Here is a 17290-nt window from a genome sequence, read left to right as displayed (position 1 = left end):
TTCCGTCCGTGCTTATACTTTTATGTTTTGTTCTATTTCTAGATTACATATTGACAATATTTAGTGGCCTAAAGGAGCTCCACATGGATGTGAACACAAAAAAAGAAAAATAGTCTCATCCACTTTATAGAAATATGTGGGTATTATACAACATTTTGAAAACTGTCCATCCTCTATCTAGCAACATATAACATGTATACCTTGGTTTTTAATCGCTGATTTCCATCCGTGAAAAGCTACAGCAGTGTTTATTCTTGTTTTGTGGCTTTGCCTATCCTGAAATTACTTTGCCTCTTGTCCTTGTCACTTCTTTGATTTGTATGGTGTTGCATGTTCTTGCATAATATGATTAGGGCAATCCATCACTTCTCAAAATGTGTATCCTCAACTGCTGCCGATTAGTCCACTTTTTTCTCTGTTGCCCTCTGAACAAGACTGTACTCCTTCCCTACCCCATTTGGCATTTCCTCTGCGGGCAGATACAGCTACAGTAATACTGACGGTCCATTTAAAAAAAAAAAAAACGCAACTTTTAGTGTTCATGAGTCAAACCATTTTCTAACAGTACCCAAGTAGTTTTGATTTCTAACCCTTGCTAAGTGATGCTATTTTCTAAAGTCAACCAGAAAGTGACAACTCTTTGTCATAGCACGCTGTACTTACATGTAACCATGGTAACAAGCAAAATCTCATCCAAGAGGGCAATGGTTGGGTTGTAAAAGAAATACCTATCAGCCCTAACCATGATTGTTTTCTAACCCTATGAAATCAGTGTTTTACTAAAGTGTTGTGTTATTGACAGAATGTATACCGGTCTCCAACTCATGTCATGCAATTTTCATGGCTGAGAGCGCAGTGCTTAGCTCCTCCATCCAATCATCCCTCCTCCATATGAGGATTCTACGGCCTATAAGACCATTGCAGGTGGAGGACTTGTTGCTCTGAGTCGTACTCTTCTTCTGTGGGCCTTTCATGGCAGTAATATGGACTTTTTTTCATGCTGAAGGAGCCACTGGCCAAACAGATATAAACAGATCTAATGCAATGAAAATGTAACAATCATTTAACAAAGAGATTATATACTAAATGAAGCCGTTTTTGGTTTAAAGAAAAAATTTATTTTTCCATCATAGATATTTGCTACTTCACATTATTTCGTTAAGCCAAAAAAATGTGCGAAGGTTCCACTGATTTCAAATCTGCCTTCAGCAAAACATTTCGAAAAAAGCAAACTAAATGATGCAATACAGTTCAATATCGTTTATTTTACAAGCTGCTTATAAACGAGTTCATTATTATCAAATGAGTCATCCAAGAAATACTTTCAAATTGATTCCTATTTTTGACTTTTTCTGGTCTTAGATAATGCTTTAGTGCTCTCTTAGCCCTTGGAAAACATGTACAATGCAGAGGCTCCCTGTCTGATTGTGTGATGAGTTCCTGCCCGAGTAAATCACCCACTGATCACACACAGGTTTTGAGGGCAAATTAAATTAGAGGCACTGTGCGCGTTTGCCCTGCATGTTTCACATGAACAATTGTGCTTCTTTGCTTGTTTTAGCATGTCACACAGATGAGCACAAATAATCCACAGGTGATACAATTTAAAGTGACAGCACTGTACGCAGCCAGAGGCGCAAGAGGTCACAGCCAATGAAGTTACATTCAGGCTGACAGTGGCCTGGGTCCAAAAGTCCTTTTGGTAATAGTTCAGATTAGATATGGAACCCCTCCAAATCGAGCACCTGTCACAGTCAGTGTTCATTGAATGCTATTAGAATTCATGGAGGAGAGATTTATAGTTGTGGGTAATGGAGCAGAAGAGACATACTGATTTGATGCAAATAGCAACAACATTCTATTCTTTTAGCTTTAGATCAAATTGGCACTGTCAATCCTAGAAGTGTTTCTATGGCAACAAAGAGCATCAATAGGCGCTTTAACACCGAGTAACCCAGATCTGTGTCGCATAAAAGAATGGGGCTGCGGTGTGTATGTCCATGTGTAATGTGTACCTCGCAAAATCAAAAAGATTTACAAAGTTGACATTGAACAACTTGTGCAACTGTTTTATTTGAACAAGGATCTGAATTAGTGCAATTACCGAGTTTTGGTTTATATGTTCTGTTATGCATTTTCTAAGAATGGGTTAGGAAAACACATGTAGTGAAATGTTTTTTTAGTACCTACGATTTATGAGGCACGTTTTCCACACAGATATAAACCATAGACCGTTTGAAGTTTTATAGCTACAAGGGAGTTCCACGGTTTTTAGACCACTTCAGAGTCTATAAACTGGAGCAGTTCTAACTTTAAAGCTACTGCACAAAGTTCACACAACTCATGAAGTTTTTAAGTGAACCAAATTAGCATGTTGACAGACTTCCGAGCTTAAATCCACCAAAGGGATCACACAACATGCAATAGCTGGTTACTATAATGTTTGTAGGACATTTAGTTATATATTGTGGTTTAAACTTTAGGTTATATTTAAAGCATTAAGTTCCAGTGTACACGAGACAAAGATTTGCATAGTTCTGGATCTGGTCTGTTTCATTTCATCTAGTCTGATTAACAGTCTGAACCTCCTCTTGTATCCTCTTTGTGTAAGGTAGAACATGTAACTGGATAAGGCTACAGTATTGAAATTTGATTATATCTGTTTCCTCTCATGTATTTTGAGGTGAAAGTGGTTCACACACCTACAGTCAGGACACAGTTTTAGTGGGGGAGGGGAATGCCATCCCTCTTGTTAGCAAACTGACCAAAAGGGAACCTACCACCCCTCTTTTCTATCCCATATTATGTTGGCGAGGTCAAGGGCAGAAAAGTTATGTACCTGAGCCGCAGAGTCTTTATATGACTGAGGTTGCTCTATTAGGGTTGTTGGGTCCAACTATGGCTCTAAAGTCTTTCCTCTCACTCCTCCCCTTTCATCAGTTTTGTCATGACCTATCCATTCTAATTTCTAAATATTTAGCTTAATGTTAATATTAAACTCTTTATAGAGAAATGTCACGTTTGTTATCAAAGTAACACGTAGAGACATATGGTCACAAAATAGCATAATTGAGACACTCTACCTCTTGTAGTAGAACCTTTATATTGATTTGATTTTTCACTTATCATACAGTGCTTCTCAAACACAACTCTATAGCAGTATATTGAGGGGGTGTACATGATGTCATTTTTACTAAAGCTGTGTGGTGGAGCCTGGCAGTGGATAATGCAGCTAAGGAAATTAACCTGCTGAGCTTAGCTGCTACAGTAATTATAGTATATATGCTGTCCAAACTATGGAGTGTTAAGAAAAGACAACTGATTAAAGTACTTAATATAATGAAAGATGACATCCGGTGAAAAAAAAAAAGGCACAAAGTATGTAGCGTACTTGGATTACAAGATTCCATGAAATCTAAATTATGACTGCAACTGTAACAGCAAAGAATAAGCCTTAGCCTACAGAATAATCATGGCAGCTGTTCCAAACTACTGTCTGGATTTGTGTCTTACTCCCTCTCATGTAAAGGAACACAAATATGGGAAAAAGAAAGCGTGAAAGCATCACAAAGGATGTTTGGTCAGAAATGAGAGCTTAAAGCAAAACTTCCCCATGCGCAAAAATAATAAATATGTTTCAATTCCTTGGTAGTGTGGAAATAGGGATTCTCCCTCTGGACCACCCCTGAAGTTTAAAGATAATGAATCACTTACTATCTCGAGCTTGTAGTACCTGTTTCCTTGTTCCTAGAATTGGAGTGCCTCTGTGAATGTGACCTACAATCAGACCCCATGTTTAGATGCAAGATGTGGCAGACTATACTGTGTGTACTGGAGCTTATCAACATGTCTTCAAGCAAAAACCTTTGTGTTTTTTGAATTTCATGAATTACTTTATAATTTACATGAATGACTGTAACATTTTCCAATGCCCAGAAAGTAGCATTGTAGGGATTATCAAATTACTTCAAAATCATGTCTTTCAATGTCAGGACACAGCAAAGGAAGTGAAAGCCTGATGCTGAGTCCTACATTTTCACAGTTACAAATGGATCACTGTTAAGAGTATGTGTTGTCCCTTTGAGGCAGGTATTGCAGCATGTCCCGTTTTCCTAATTATGTAATCACATTCCTAAACACGCACTCATGTGTCTCCTGCCTCCCCCATGCGAACCCTTTGGGTTTCACTATGTAGAGCACCAAATGGGATCATGTCTCACGTGGAGGGGATAAACCTCAGACGAGAGAGCAAGACAGTGAATTGCAAGAGGGTGTCCCAAAACAGACTCGTGACGGGCCGCTTTTCTTCCACTAGAGAGCAGTGGAACAGATGAAAAGCAGAACTTATTGTCTGTCAGTGAAAGACAGTGTGTGCAACTGGTAGATTTTCCAAGTATGTCAGTCACAACTGAACTGTACCCACAAAGACTTTGTGTTCTTTGCAAACTGAACTGACTGCAGTTAAGGCAGATGTTGTGGAAAATTGCAAAAGAGTTTCTCTGAGTGATTTGTATTGTGTGATAAGAGTTAGCACACCAGAGGCGAATGATAAAAGATGCTGGCCCTCTGTTTACTAGACCACCTGTTGTTAAAACAGCAAATGACTTTGGAAATTTGTAGACTCGCAAAAGTGATCAGAATTAAATTGTGATTCACATCGTTTTTTTATTGCCCTATAACCCGCAGAATTAAAAAAAAGTTACATGGTCCGTATATCAAATAAATAGCATAGAAAAAACAACCATGGCTGATGTTTATCTACAGCTTGCCAAAGTAAGCTCTCCTTTAAATTGTCTAATAGAAATGTTTGTTTTCTACATACCTTACATGTATGGCCATATAATGTAGTTCATTCATCACGGGCAAAGGGTGGCAAGGACAATCAGAACTGAATATGTTCTATTTCTCTATATGCTTCTGTGTCACATCCCATGTGCACATGTCTAAGTTTGATGGATGCAGGATAATGTAGCATTTTACACAAGATTCACATATTATTTTCCAGAAGTAATAAGCCCAATGAAAAAGAAGTTGGACCTGATTCTTTGCTTTCACCTCTGGGGAACACAGACCAGAATAAGCTATAATGAGTTCAATTCTTTGCTGGAATTAGAGAGAAGTCTGAATCTGGAGCGCGGGGAAGATATTAGGCCTGTTCTTCAGAGAAACAGGGATGTATTTTCTCTGTTGCATTTCATGGAATGGTGAGGGACATCGAGAGGTTGTGCAGTAGAGGAGGTGTGGGATGAAAAACACGAGATGAGAGACTAGATCGACAAACTGCTTTGTGTAGCATCATAAAGATACACTAGCGTGTTCACTTCACCTATAGATGCACCTGAGTGCATGCTTGCATACTGTAAGACAGGGACAAACTTGTGATTTATCGTTTATGTGTACTCATGCACGGTTTTGTCTGAGAACATACAGAATGTCCATTTGAATGTGCAATTTTTTGTGCTGTGCGTGTAATTATAAGTATGTGTTTCCCTGCAAAGGTGCAGGCAAGCGTATAATGTTTGTCATGATGCAACAGGCAACTAATCCCTTTCATATGTATGTAAATGCTTGACTGCTATTGAAATGACATGCAGATGGGCTAGAGAGCTTAGGTTTTGGCATGATGGTGTCGTGAGAAAGAATAACTGTGGATTTGGGTGACTCATGCTGCACTTTGTATCTTCAGAATATAAAGGCCCTCTCAGGACTGAGGATGTTTTGATAGGTCCAAAATCTAAACTGTAGGCATCAGTTGAAGCTTGATTTCATAGTCTTATGAGGTAAAGGAATGGAGAATGAATTAAGTGTCATGGAATAGGCTCGAGGGAGGACTTTTTTTGGGAAAAGTGACTGCATTCTAAGGTGATATAGTGTTGACCTGAACTTTATAAAAGTCATTCCTGCATGAATCAAGATTTTCTGAGATTACTTTTAAAGTTAATTCCTAAATTTGCCTTTTTTCAAACAATATATGGCATAACTGTCATAAGACATTTTGTCTTACATTTCTTTCATTCTGTTTCTTTTACAGATCCTACAGACCATTCCAAGGGTCCATCCTCAGACACAAGGGGAGCCTACAGAAAGAGTATGAAGACAAATTGTTCCCTTCCCTTGCAGTTCAACAGGATATGACTTAACATGGCTCCCCTGCTAATAACCATGATGCTGAGACTGGCATTGTGAAGCCTTAGCCCTTTTTCAACACCCAACCCAGACCCATTTCCTCTTTGGAAATTTTTCCTCGCAACTTTTGTTGCTTCCCTTTCTGCTGAAAACACACCCTCCTTCTCATACTGCTCCAACATCTTTCCCAATAGCCCCCCCCCTTTCCTGTCTTTTCTTTCCACTGGCATCATGCAGGGTGCTTACTCCACCTCTACTCTCCTCCCTCTTATTCTTCCCTCCCTCCTATTCTTCTCCTATTTCTCTGACACGGTCAATGGAGACTGCTGGCTCATTGAAGGAGACAAAGGCTACGTTTGGCTGGCTATATGCAGTCAGAACCAGCCGCCCTATGAGACCATTCCGCAACACATCAACAACACGGTCCATGACTTGAGATTGAATGAGAACAAGCTGAAAGCTGTGCTTTTCAGTTCAATGTACCGCTTCACCAACTTGACCGACCTTAATCTTACCAAGAATGAAATCAGCTATATCGAAGATGGAGCCTTTGCAGGACAAGCCAATCTACAGGTGATGAGGAAATTGATCCTTGAAGCTATTTGTTACACACAAGAATATAGCAAATTAAGACTATTTTTTATCACAAACAACTTGTAGTTTTTCCCTGTGAACTAGATGAAAGGTAAATTAAGTATGCATTCGTAAATAATATCTTGTTCATTTTTATTAACTTGTGAAATGTTCATTAAAAAGAGAAAAAATCTGATGCAGCATGACATACAGTAACTATCAGCCATTAAGGTGAATTCAAATTGTACAAGCAGATGTGTAAATCATGAGTTATATGAGTCAAGGTTTGAAGTGTAAAAGAAAAAAGATCAAATTATCATAATACTGCTTTGTGTTTCTCACAGGTTCTTCAGTTGGGTTACAACAAGTTGACAAATTTAACTGAGGGTATGATGAGAGGGCTCGGTCGCATGCAGTGCCTCTTCCTGCAGCACAACCTCATTGAGGTTATTGCTAGCAATGCATTCTGGGAGTGCCCCAGCCTGAGCAGCATTGACCTGTCATCCAACAAACTTACGCGCATAGACCCATCTACATTCACAGTTCTCAATCGCTTAATGGTGTGTGAACTGGCTGCAAATCCGTTCCACTGCGGCTGTGATCTTTATAGCTTCTTAACCTGGTTGGAGTTCTTCAACAACGTCTCACAGACTTATGACCGCCTGCAGTGTGAGACGCCCCGGGAAATGTTTGGCTACCCCTTACTGAGTCCTGTTGCAGCTGGCCATGCTGGTCGAAATGCCAAAACCATTCTGTACCATCACTGCCGGGACGGCGTGATGATTCCAGGAATGACCTCTCTCCCACCAGATCTGGACGGACCTTCTGGGATTGGACCAGACATGTTTGGTGGTGTTGTTCCATACCACCACGCCACCACCTCTTCCTCATCTAGTGAAGACAGCTACAGTCCCAGCATCAAGCTTCATCATGTCTCTTTGTCAACGGCTTCTCTCCTTGTGAAGATTCCAAGTCCTTACAGCAAAATGTACATTTTAACACAGTACAATCACACATATGTGTCTGATATCATGAATTTGAAGAATAAGAAAGAGATGATCACTCTCAACATGCTCAAACCTCACAACAATTACACCTTCTGTGTAGCTTCTATACGCAATTCTCAACGTTATAACCACACCTGCCTCCAGTTTTCAACTCGGGGTCAAAATCAGGATGATATGCTCCCCACACCCTCCACCACTACTCACTACATAATGACCATTGTGGGCTGCCTTTTTGGCATGCTCATTGTTTTAGGAATTGTCTACTATTGTCTACGTAAGAAGCGGATGCATGATGAGAAGAAGAAGTCCATCTGCGTTAAGAAAACTATCCTGGAAATGCGCTATGGGCCAGAGGTGGCAGCAGCAGTAGCAAATGATCCATCAGCAGTCCACAAACTTCAGGAGCAGTCCAGAGAACATCACCAGTATCAGCACCACCATGGAGGAAAACTTTCCACATCTTCAAGCTCGGGAATGCTCCACTCAGCTAACACCACCTCCTCAAGACTTTCTTCTATTCCTCAAGTGGAAAAGATGGCCACTGCCTTCTCAGAAGCCATGGCTGCAAGTAAAGGAAACTATATGGATGTGAGAACTGGCGGAGGAGGAATGGAGAGAGTGGGAGATGGTGGACATGGAGGCATGAGGGGGGAAAACTTGAGAGATGATGATGAAACTGATCTCGGTGATGACTCAGATGATGATGGACATGGCTCTGCTTCAGAGATCTCCACCATTGCCATGGAGGTGGACAAGGTTAACCAGATCATTAACAACTGCATTGATGCACTGAAACTGGATGCAGCAGCAGTTGCTGCCTCTGGCGCCTCAACTAACCCCACAGCATCCTCCAATCCTACCTCCCCTCCTCCCACCATCACATCCTCCCTTACTCGAGGCCTAATCCCGCTTTCCCCAGGGGTGACAGAGACATGTCAGGTCATTGTTCCAAACAAAATACCCCCTCCTCCCCCACTTCCTGCCTTAAATGCCCCTCTCTCTGAGCGTCCAGGGATCAGTGGTGGTGGTTTTGTTGTTACTCCCCCCTACAGGCACCCTCCTCCAGCCACCGCTGTGCGTCCCATTCAGCGACAGATGAGTGCAGATGCAGCTGTGGTTATGGTAAATGCTGTCAAGAAACAAAGCAGCACCACATCGTGTAGCTCTATGGGCCGAGACAGGGAACGCGGAGGAGCTAGAGTGTATAGTCTCGATGTTCCAGAACCAAGAAGCCCAGATGCCTGCAATCAGCAGCAGTACGCGGACCGAGCCAGTCCCGTGGGCTGTGGGGAGCCTCTGGAGAGGCTCCCTTTAGTGGGGAGTGGAAGCTGTGGTGGAGGGGGTGGTGGTGGTTGCGACAGTGGTGGTGTTGGTGCTCAACATCAGGACGCCCAGAAGTCACATCACTATCATCAACAACAACAAATACAACAACAGCAGCAGCAGCAGCAGCAGCTGGAGGTGCAGCAAGACTACCACTGCTCGGAGCACCGCCACTCCGTCCCAGCTCTCTACTACGAAGGGTCCCACCAGGGCTCCCCAGCCCAGAGAGTATCTTTCCTAAAACCCCTGACACGCTCCCGCAGGGATGCAGCGTCTTATTCCCAGCTTTCGCCTGCCCGCCAACACTCCAGTTACTCTGGATACTCCTCTAGCCCGGAGTACTCCTCGGAGAGCTCACTGCGGATCTGGGAGCGTTTCCGTCCATATCGGAAAGGCCCGCGTGACGAGGCCTGTTATGTTACAGCTGGAAATGCCCTTCGAAAAAAGGTGCAGTTTGCTAAAGGTGAGGACCTGCATGACATTCTTGATTACTGGAAAGGTGTGTCTGCTCAGCAGAAGCTGTGACTTGGGACCAAAACTGAGCAATGAAGGAAAAAAAGTTTAGCTCCTTCTTTTCCTGATTGGCTTTGAGGCCAGATAAACCAATTTAAGTACATAGGAAAAAAAAAAAATGTAGGACAAATTATTGCCTTTGGGTTCTCTTTGTTTTTGTCTATTGTTTTTCTTTTGAATTTTTTCTTTTGTTTTTCTCTTCTGTTTTTTGGCATGCTAGGTGTACAGAATATTGTGCTAAAAGCAAACTCTGTGTAACTGTGCCTGGGATTGGAGTGTCATTACGGTGTTTTATTTTACACTTCATGGTATGACTTTTCTCATTCTTATTTTGTGTTTGTGGCTTTCACTTATTATACAAATGCCAACTGTTTAATTCAGTACTCTTTTAAACGATCATTTTTAGTGATCCTAAGGACCGTTTTTATCAGTGCCATGTTTCACCTCAAGCTTGAAACTTGTTTGATCCAAGAGGTTTTCTGTTTTCAGTTGGGTTCTGCATCCTTCTGCAGTGTCCACTGGGATCTGTTTGGCTTTCAAGTGATGGGCATCTATGACACGATGGGATCAGTGCTCTGTTATGAATGACAACAGTGATTTACAGAACAGTGTGTATGTTCTCCTCTTACCTTACACCGTCCTTGAGGCTGAGCTTTTTGCCACTCAAAAGTATTTGTTACAGAGAAAGAAAGGTAAAAATTGTAGAGAAAGTAACAATGATAAAACAGTTCAGGGGGGTTTTAGATTATGGAGCATAAGGAAATTATAGGTGAGAGATTGAGATGGGACATAGCTGTGATTTAATCCAAGATGTTAAACACATGAACACATTTGTATGGTTCAGTGACTGAAGTGAGTGAAGAAGGTGGTCCTTCAAATAAACCAAACAGTCCTAAACAACATTTGCCTAGATACTGATCAGAACTGAGATCACAGTGTGATGCACTACAGAGGGCAACTGAATCATCCCTCAAGTGCCACTTACCAGAAAGTGTGTGATAATATCATTGATTTTATACGAAATAAGGTGAAGGATTAGTTTATTTTATGTCCTCACTAAAAAAGCCAGGTGACAGAAATCAAAGAAGAAAAAACAACAATGAAAATGAATAGAAAAGCCTGGGGAGCAGGTATAAAAGAAAAAGCGCTCATGGGGATACAAATAGTTATTTACAGCCAGAGCAAACCTTACAAGCCAGCTGTGGGGAATTCCATTGTCTTCATTCATTAGAAGTACCGAAGTACATTCCAAATCCTTTCTCCAACATTTAAACCGAATGAGGCACAGTGCGAAAGGACAATTCTGATTACTGCCAATGTGTCTCTTCTGCTCTGGAAATGCTACTGTTGTCTATAATTGATAACTTAATTAATCAACTTGTGACAGGCATGTCCGCTTGCACTTAATGCCTCATGACTGTTTTTGTGGCGTCTGGTACACAGTGGTCATTGTAAGCAGGTGTTGGCATGCCTTGTCAGATTATATTGTATATGGCCAAATTAACTTAAATGAATTGGTTGTCTGAGTCTGAACAATAGTAGATTATTAATGGCATGTACAAATGTACAGATGTCATACGTGTTCATGATGTTTATTGTATTGTCCTCACAGTCTGGACATCACATGATTGAAGAACTCTGTAATGCTTCTTGCTAACAGCCATCACATGATCTCTACTATATGAAATTATCTGGACTCTTTTCACCCTCTCTATTAAAATGATCGACTTGTCATATACCTAAATGAAAGTGTCATTGGCCAGCATTTTGGCCGCAGTGGAATTTTTCCCTAAAAATGTGAAAATTGAAATCGTTGCCATTGCTTCGTATCTTTAGTTTACGGCCATCTTGTTTAATGTGAGGGACAAATGAAACTCTCTTCTGATCCACACTTTCATGCACTTTCCACCACCTCTGCTGCTCTCACAGGACTAATGTGTTGAAGTTCTGTTGTGAGCAGGGTACTGAAAAAAAATCTGCTCTGTTTCATTCAGTGAGGAGCATTAGAAATGATTTGTCTTGCAGGCAGCACATGGGTCTGTATTACACATATAAACCCTTCTTACTTTTTGTTCGTTTTTTTCTTTTTTTAGACAGATTTTTAGTGTTATTCATTCTCGTGAAGAAATGCAAGTTGAACAAGAAATATGCAAAGTATGTTTTATGTATTTCTACACTGATCTATGTATTTCTTCATCCCTGTTTTTATTTGATTTTTTATGTTTACTTCTACCTTTTTTTTTACCCCACTTTTATTAAGATGTGTGGTTACAGTTGAGGTTAGAGTTGTCATCTCTTTGTTCAGTGTTCAGTTGTGAGAATTAGGTCAACAACAAAAAAAAAAAATAAATGAATAAATAAATAAAAATACAGATCTTTGCTGTAGTCTTTTAGTCAAAGCTTATCTGCGATGTGCCGCCTCATCCGCCTTCTTTCTCTGATAGGTCAGCATGTGGTAAACCTGGAATACAGTCTTGGAACATTTAACTCATCCACTGCACTCCAGTCATCTGAAATTACAAAGTTTCCAAAGGATCATGCAAGACTTTGACCAAATCGGATGAAATGAAAAAAAAAAAAGTACTTTTTCTTTGTACTTTAAGAGAATAATCCCATGGAAAGAACTTGGTGCGTCCCACTCCCCACACTCTCAACTGCCATGACAACTTTACAGAGGTGGACACTGAAATGAAATACAACAGCAAACGTTCAGTAATGTCTACATGGTCATCACTTCAACAGCCATTCATGTTCATCTACCTGACAAAATATAATGTGACAGAAAATACTGTTTGTCACTATATTCAAGACTGACTTTAATCTCATACATTTTCTATTTTTATTAACATTTTCAACACATCAGTGTGTTTTTCAGGAAACAGACTTTCAGGTGATGCTCAGCTGCTCTTCTGCTCAGAATTCATTGAAAGCTTTTGTTTGAATGGACAAAGTGAGGGTGAGATATTTATCGGTATAAATCAACGTGTCATTCTGATAATTCACCACGTCAGAGCTACTGCTGTACTTGTGTCTCATCACTTAATTTTAAAGCAAAAAAAAAAGGCAAAAAAAGAAATAGTTAAGAACTAGTTTACACAATTTACTTGCATGCATTTTCTAAAAGAATATACAGAATAAAACAGTACAATATAAACATTAACGCAAGAAGGACTCAAATTATACTCTGATGTGTTATTACTGCTTGCAATACCCTAATTGCTGTTTCAAACTAAACTGCGGTGTTAATTAGTCTTAATACATAAGGGGTGCTTTTCTGTTGCTCGATGATTAAGGATGCAACTTATACAGCTATCTGCAATTGTCACTTTTCGGGTTCTCGCTAAAACATTTTTTAGGAATTTGTATCACCCATATGGAAAAGAAAAAAAACAATGAAAAAAACTCTTCCTTCTCTGCCTTCACTCTCACTGAGGCCCTTGAAGGTTGGCTTGCTCAGAGATGGATGGACCTTTTTGGAGCGCCATCCCTCTTGTTTGTCTGAGAGCCACAGGAAAGCGAGACACAAGAAAGCCATCTACTGTGCTATAAATATTTAATCCTTTTGTCAGTGGCTGGCTATGTTGGTATATTACTAAGAATCACAAGTCATTTTTTTCAGTTTCTTCCATGTCACTGTAACCCATAGACGTTGTGTTCAGTCTGGGCCAGGTTAAAACAGTTGCTGAGGTCTCACATAATCAGTACCTCAAGTCAAATGCTTCAATTAGACACCGTGCACTTTGACTAAAAGTGACTGATTGTAGAAAAGCCATCTCCATCTTTTAATTGTAACCTAAGAATGTGTCCACACACATAAAAGTGTGGCATGTTAGAGAACTTGTACAAATTCTTCTTCTATTCCACTTCACAAAACACAAGCACACATCCAGCTAGAGTAGAAGATTAAAGCGGAGTATGCAAATGTGAGTCAGAGTGAGTCAGACACTGACCAAACTAAAGTGACTCTTCTCCTCTTGGGCAGGTAATGAGCACAGTCCTCAGGAAAAAGAGCAATAAGTGGAGTTCTGGCTGAATACAGGCGGACAGCTGTGATGAAAAATGTGAAATCATGGGCAAAGTTAAACATACTATGGATGAAATGATGCATTCCCTTAGATAAAACATAGTTTAAAGTATTTCATTTACACTTCCTGTAAGGGTAGGTGACTAGCAGGTATTGCGCTGACAATGGGCTACAAAGCCTTTCATTTGGTATCTTCAGACCTTTTGTCTAATAGTCTGTTAAGTCTATTAGCGGACTGTGTGGGAGATTAGCCTGTGTGGGTAATGTGCCAAATTTGATTAATGGAAACTGTGTGTCTTTTCATAATAGCCACAGAAGGGCTTGTGGGATAGAATGATGCCTTTTTTTGTTTGTGTTGCTCTAATAGGAAGCTCTATTTATCTCAGTAATGAAAAAAGAAGTCAGTTGAGACAAATGAAACATGCCGTGGTGTGACTGATTTCTCGGTCGTTCTTCATACAGCTCTGACTTGCCCAGCACTGCCAGAGTTTCCCTGCTGACTGCCAAGAACTCGTAGGCAAAATCTAACAGTTTGTTTATGTTGGGAGCAGTTAAACCTCGTTATCAAAAGGCATTGGGCTCTGCAAGTTACCTCCAAATCAGGGTTTCTGAGCAGAAGAGCATTTGAAAATCCCTCCAGTGAGCCAAGTTGGGCGAAGGTTTGCCACCTGATTGGACCCAGTTTCCAAAGATGGGACAAAGGACTTAATCTGTGAAATATCTGTGAATTTTGTATACTAGTCAAAAGAAAAAAAAAAAAAATTCTAAGGTAAAACAAGCTTCTATGGATGTTTTATACTCAGCCTGATCTCTTGATATGTCTGTGTGCTTTTCTATTTTTGGTTTGTCTTTGTTTGATTTGTTTGGGTTTTTTGAGGGTGGGGGTGATTACTGGGAATCAAGGGATTGACTTAAAGTACTTGCAGTAATGTATGTTATAAAGGTTTAAGAACTGAGAAAGCTTAACTTAGTGTACTACATAAAAGAAAAGCTGTTATATTTGCATGATCCCCTGTATTTTTTGAGAGACAAAAATATATTGTTGTGTACAATGAGTGGACGTATATTGAAAACAAAACAAAAAAACTGTAGGGGCTGAGGTACAGTTTTTTCAAGTACCTTTGATTTGAACAACTAGTTTTTTGCTGTTTGTTTTTTTTTCTCTTTCTATCTGTGATGTTTTATATTTACATTCTTGCCAACAGATTTTCATTTGGATGATTGTATCAATATCTTTCAGCCACAGGCTGAGGAAGTGTGCAGTGCAAAGAAGAAGCAAACATATTTGAAGCTGGTGGTCACTTACATCCATCTGCACACCAGTTTACACAGATTGTTCTCTGTGGCAGAAATGAGAAGCCGTCTTTTTAGCTTGAGGCAGGGGCCATATCACAGTTTGTGGCTCTTTTCTTCCTGTAAATTCGGCCATTTTATCCTGATCAAAACATATCAAAACATCAGAGGGACGTGCTAAAGTGACACAGGCTCACGCACAGTGGTTACCCTAGTGGTTTGAACCTAATCTCAATCCATCAGTCAGTCAGTAGATAATTAATCCAGCATCAGCAGCTCGTCTCTCAGCGTCGGACCTCTCACTGTTAGCCAAATAAGTGATTTTTATTCCTCCTTTCCTGGTCTTAGAGCCTGCTGGCCTCTTTTTCCAGCCACTTAATTGAAGTCATCTCATATTTGGCCGCTTCTGAAGAGCAGTCTTTTATCCTCCATCTTTTATTATTCAGTGTTTTGACTGCACTTGATTGGAAAACAAGAGATGACTGGGCTGTGTGTGGGCCTTGTGACCGCATGAAAATAGTGACAATTAAATTTTTTATTCAACACACACAGCAGACAGAGCACAGCCAGGGAGGGAGGAGAAAGCGAGACAAACGTACATCCCATAACTTGTTTGTAACACCTACTGCTGCTCGATTGATACATCAGTTATTGCGTTTTGGTTCATGCAGTATATATACTATAAGGACCAAGCCATGTTTTACGTCCTGCAGCAAAAATATTGACACTCACCAACTGAGATATTTGTGGCCCAGCCATAATCAAAACCTAAAGAACTGGTCTCCCCGTGTCAATTACACAGAGAAACTCAAATGCATTGACCTCTGGGCAAATTCTGGTCATCAGCTTGTCAACTTTGCCATGCTTTATTAAGCAGCCAGTTTCTGGAATAATTTATTTCTAACTATGTAAAACTGCACTGTAATCAGATAAGGCAAATGTTCTTTATTATTGCTGGAAGCTGATTTTAAATTCTGAGCTCCCATTACTCCAACCCTAGCTCCAGTGCAGTGAAACTTGCTAAAAGGTCCCACTGTGGCAAGACCAGATGACTCTCAGCGTCAGAGGCCAATCGGCTAGATGGCTGTTCATCTTTTCTGATCTCACAGATAGCAGTGGCGGGGCATTCATTTTTATTCCAAACACACAATCCAGTTCTGTAGCCTTGGAGCAAAATGATTGGCCATGCAAGTGCCAGAGATTTAGAACTCTGCAGCTTCCAAACATGTCTGTCAGTTGGCACACAGATGGCAGAGAAGACAAGGCACTCTCGACTTGCTGAGGAAAGTAGATGTCTGACAAATCTGTTCATGAGATAATAGTATCTTGTTCTTGCAGCAACACAAGCATTCAACTTTCATTTTTTAGAACACGATTCAGCTTCAACTATTAGAATGATATGATCACAGAACCCTAAGTCAGTCTTGCAGTTACTAAGTCATGATTGCGGTTGTTAAAAGCTCCTCAGTAAGTAATCAGGGATTAGACCTTTGCTGAGCTCTAATTCCTCAGATGCTGGTGATACAATTTTCCATTTGTTAATGAGCACTGTGTTACAAAAGCCAGAAGATAAAGTTATGTAAAGTCAAGTGCTAATTTGAAATATATACAGTGTTTAAGTTGTTACTCCTTTGCATTCCTTTTGCCATGCTGGCAAATTTTGTTTTGATTGTATCAACTCGTGTTATTTCCATTTCGAAAAGCATTTTGAGATTAGACGCTTCAGGTGGTTTAAAAGGTTACGCCAGCTAAATATGGATAGAAAAAGCACCAAGAGCCCCTTCATGGTAGTATTTATGATCAAAACCAAGTAATATACTGAGTAATCACAGAGGTGCTAACACGAGGTGTCTGAATCAAACCTAGAGAGCCGGATCAAATTCTTATATCGTTATCGTGGGATTTTGGTTCCTATTTGGACATTTTTGTGACATTTGCAATTTTTTTTGTCTTTAAAAAAACAAGAGTTGAAGTGTATCAAGTCAAAAGTCCTGTACTTGTGTTCTATTCAAATCGAATGGCACTTGCCCCTCTGGTTTCATCTCTGTTAGTGTTTAGAGACCAAAAGGGACGAACAAGACAATGGTTTAAATAGACACAAATCTTGGCTTCCTGCTTTTATTTATTTATCTGTTGCTGATATTGACATTTTTCCCTTTGCATTTTCTGTACAAAAGATCTATTTATATATTTGCAATAAATTTGTTATAAAAAAATAATCCAAAAACGGATATGTTTAAGGTATCTTTAATTTTCTAAAATGGATGATGCTGATATGTATGTGTGAATGTAATGGGTGAAAGAGTTTTGTTTGTGCATATGCTATTCTGCAAATGTGCTACTGCATCCATTGGACAGGCCATCTCATTCAGTCGTTCCTGCAAAAAATCTGAGCCGCCAGCTCTCTCCTAAATCCCTTCGGTATTGAAGG

General features: G+C 40.2%; 1 protein-coding gene across 1 annotated transcript in view; it reads left to right on the top strand.

Moving 5' to 3' along the window:
* Positions 1 to 17024, top strand: part of elfn2b (extracellular leucine-rich repeat and fibronectin type III domain containing 2b) — a 71058-nt gene extending 54034 nt beyond the window's left edge. The window contains exons 3-4 of the mRNA XM_075454359.1: positions 6032 to 6699; positions 7044 to 17024. Of these exons, the coding sequence (XP_075310474.1) occupies positions 6358 to 6699; positions 7044 to 9554 (2853 nt within the window). The 5' untranslated portion in view covers positions 6032 to 6357 and the 3' untranslated portion in view covers positions 9555 to 17024. The remainder of the gene's footprint in view (positions 1 to 6031; positions 6700 to 7043) is intronic.
* Positions 17025 to 17290: the final 266 nt, after the last annotated feature.

Source organism: Odontesthes bonariensis, chromosome 21, assembly GCF_027942865.1.
Source record: "Odontesthes bonariensis isolate fOdoBon6 chromosome 21, fOdoBon6.hap1, whole genome shotgun sequence".
Taxonomy (NCBI): Eukaryota; Metazoa; Chordata; class Actinopteri; order Atheriniformes; family Atherinopsidae; genus Odontesthes; species Odontesthes bonariensis.
This window is presented reverse-complemented; position numbering and strand designations above follow the sequence as displayed.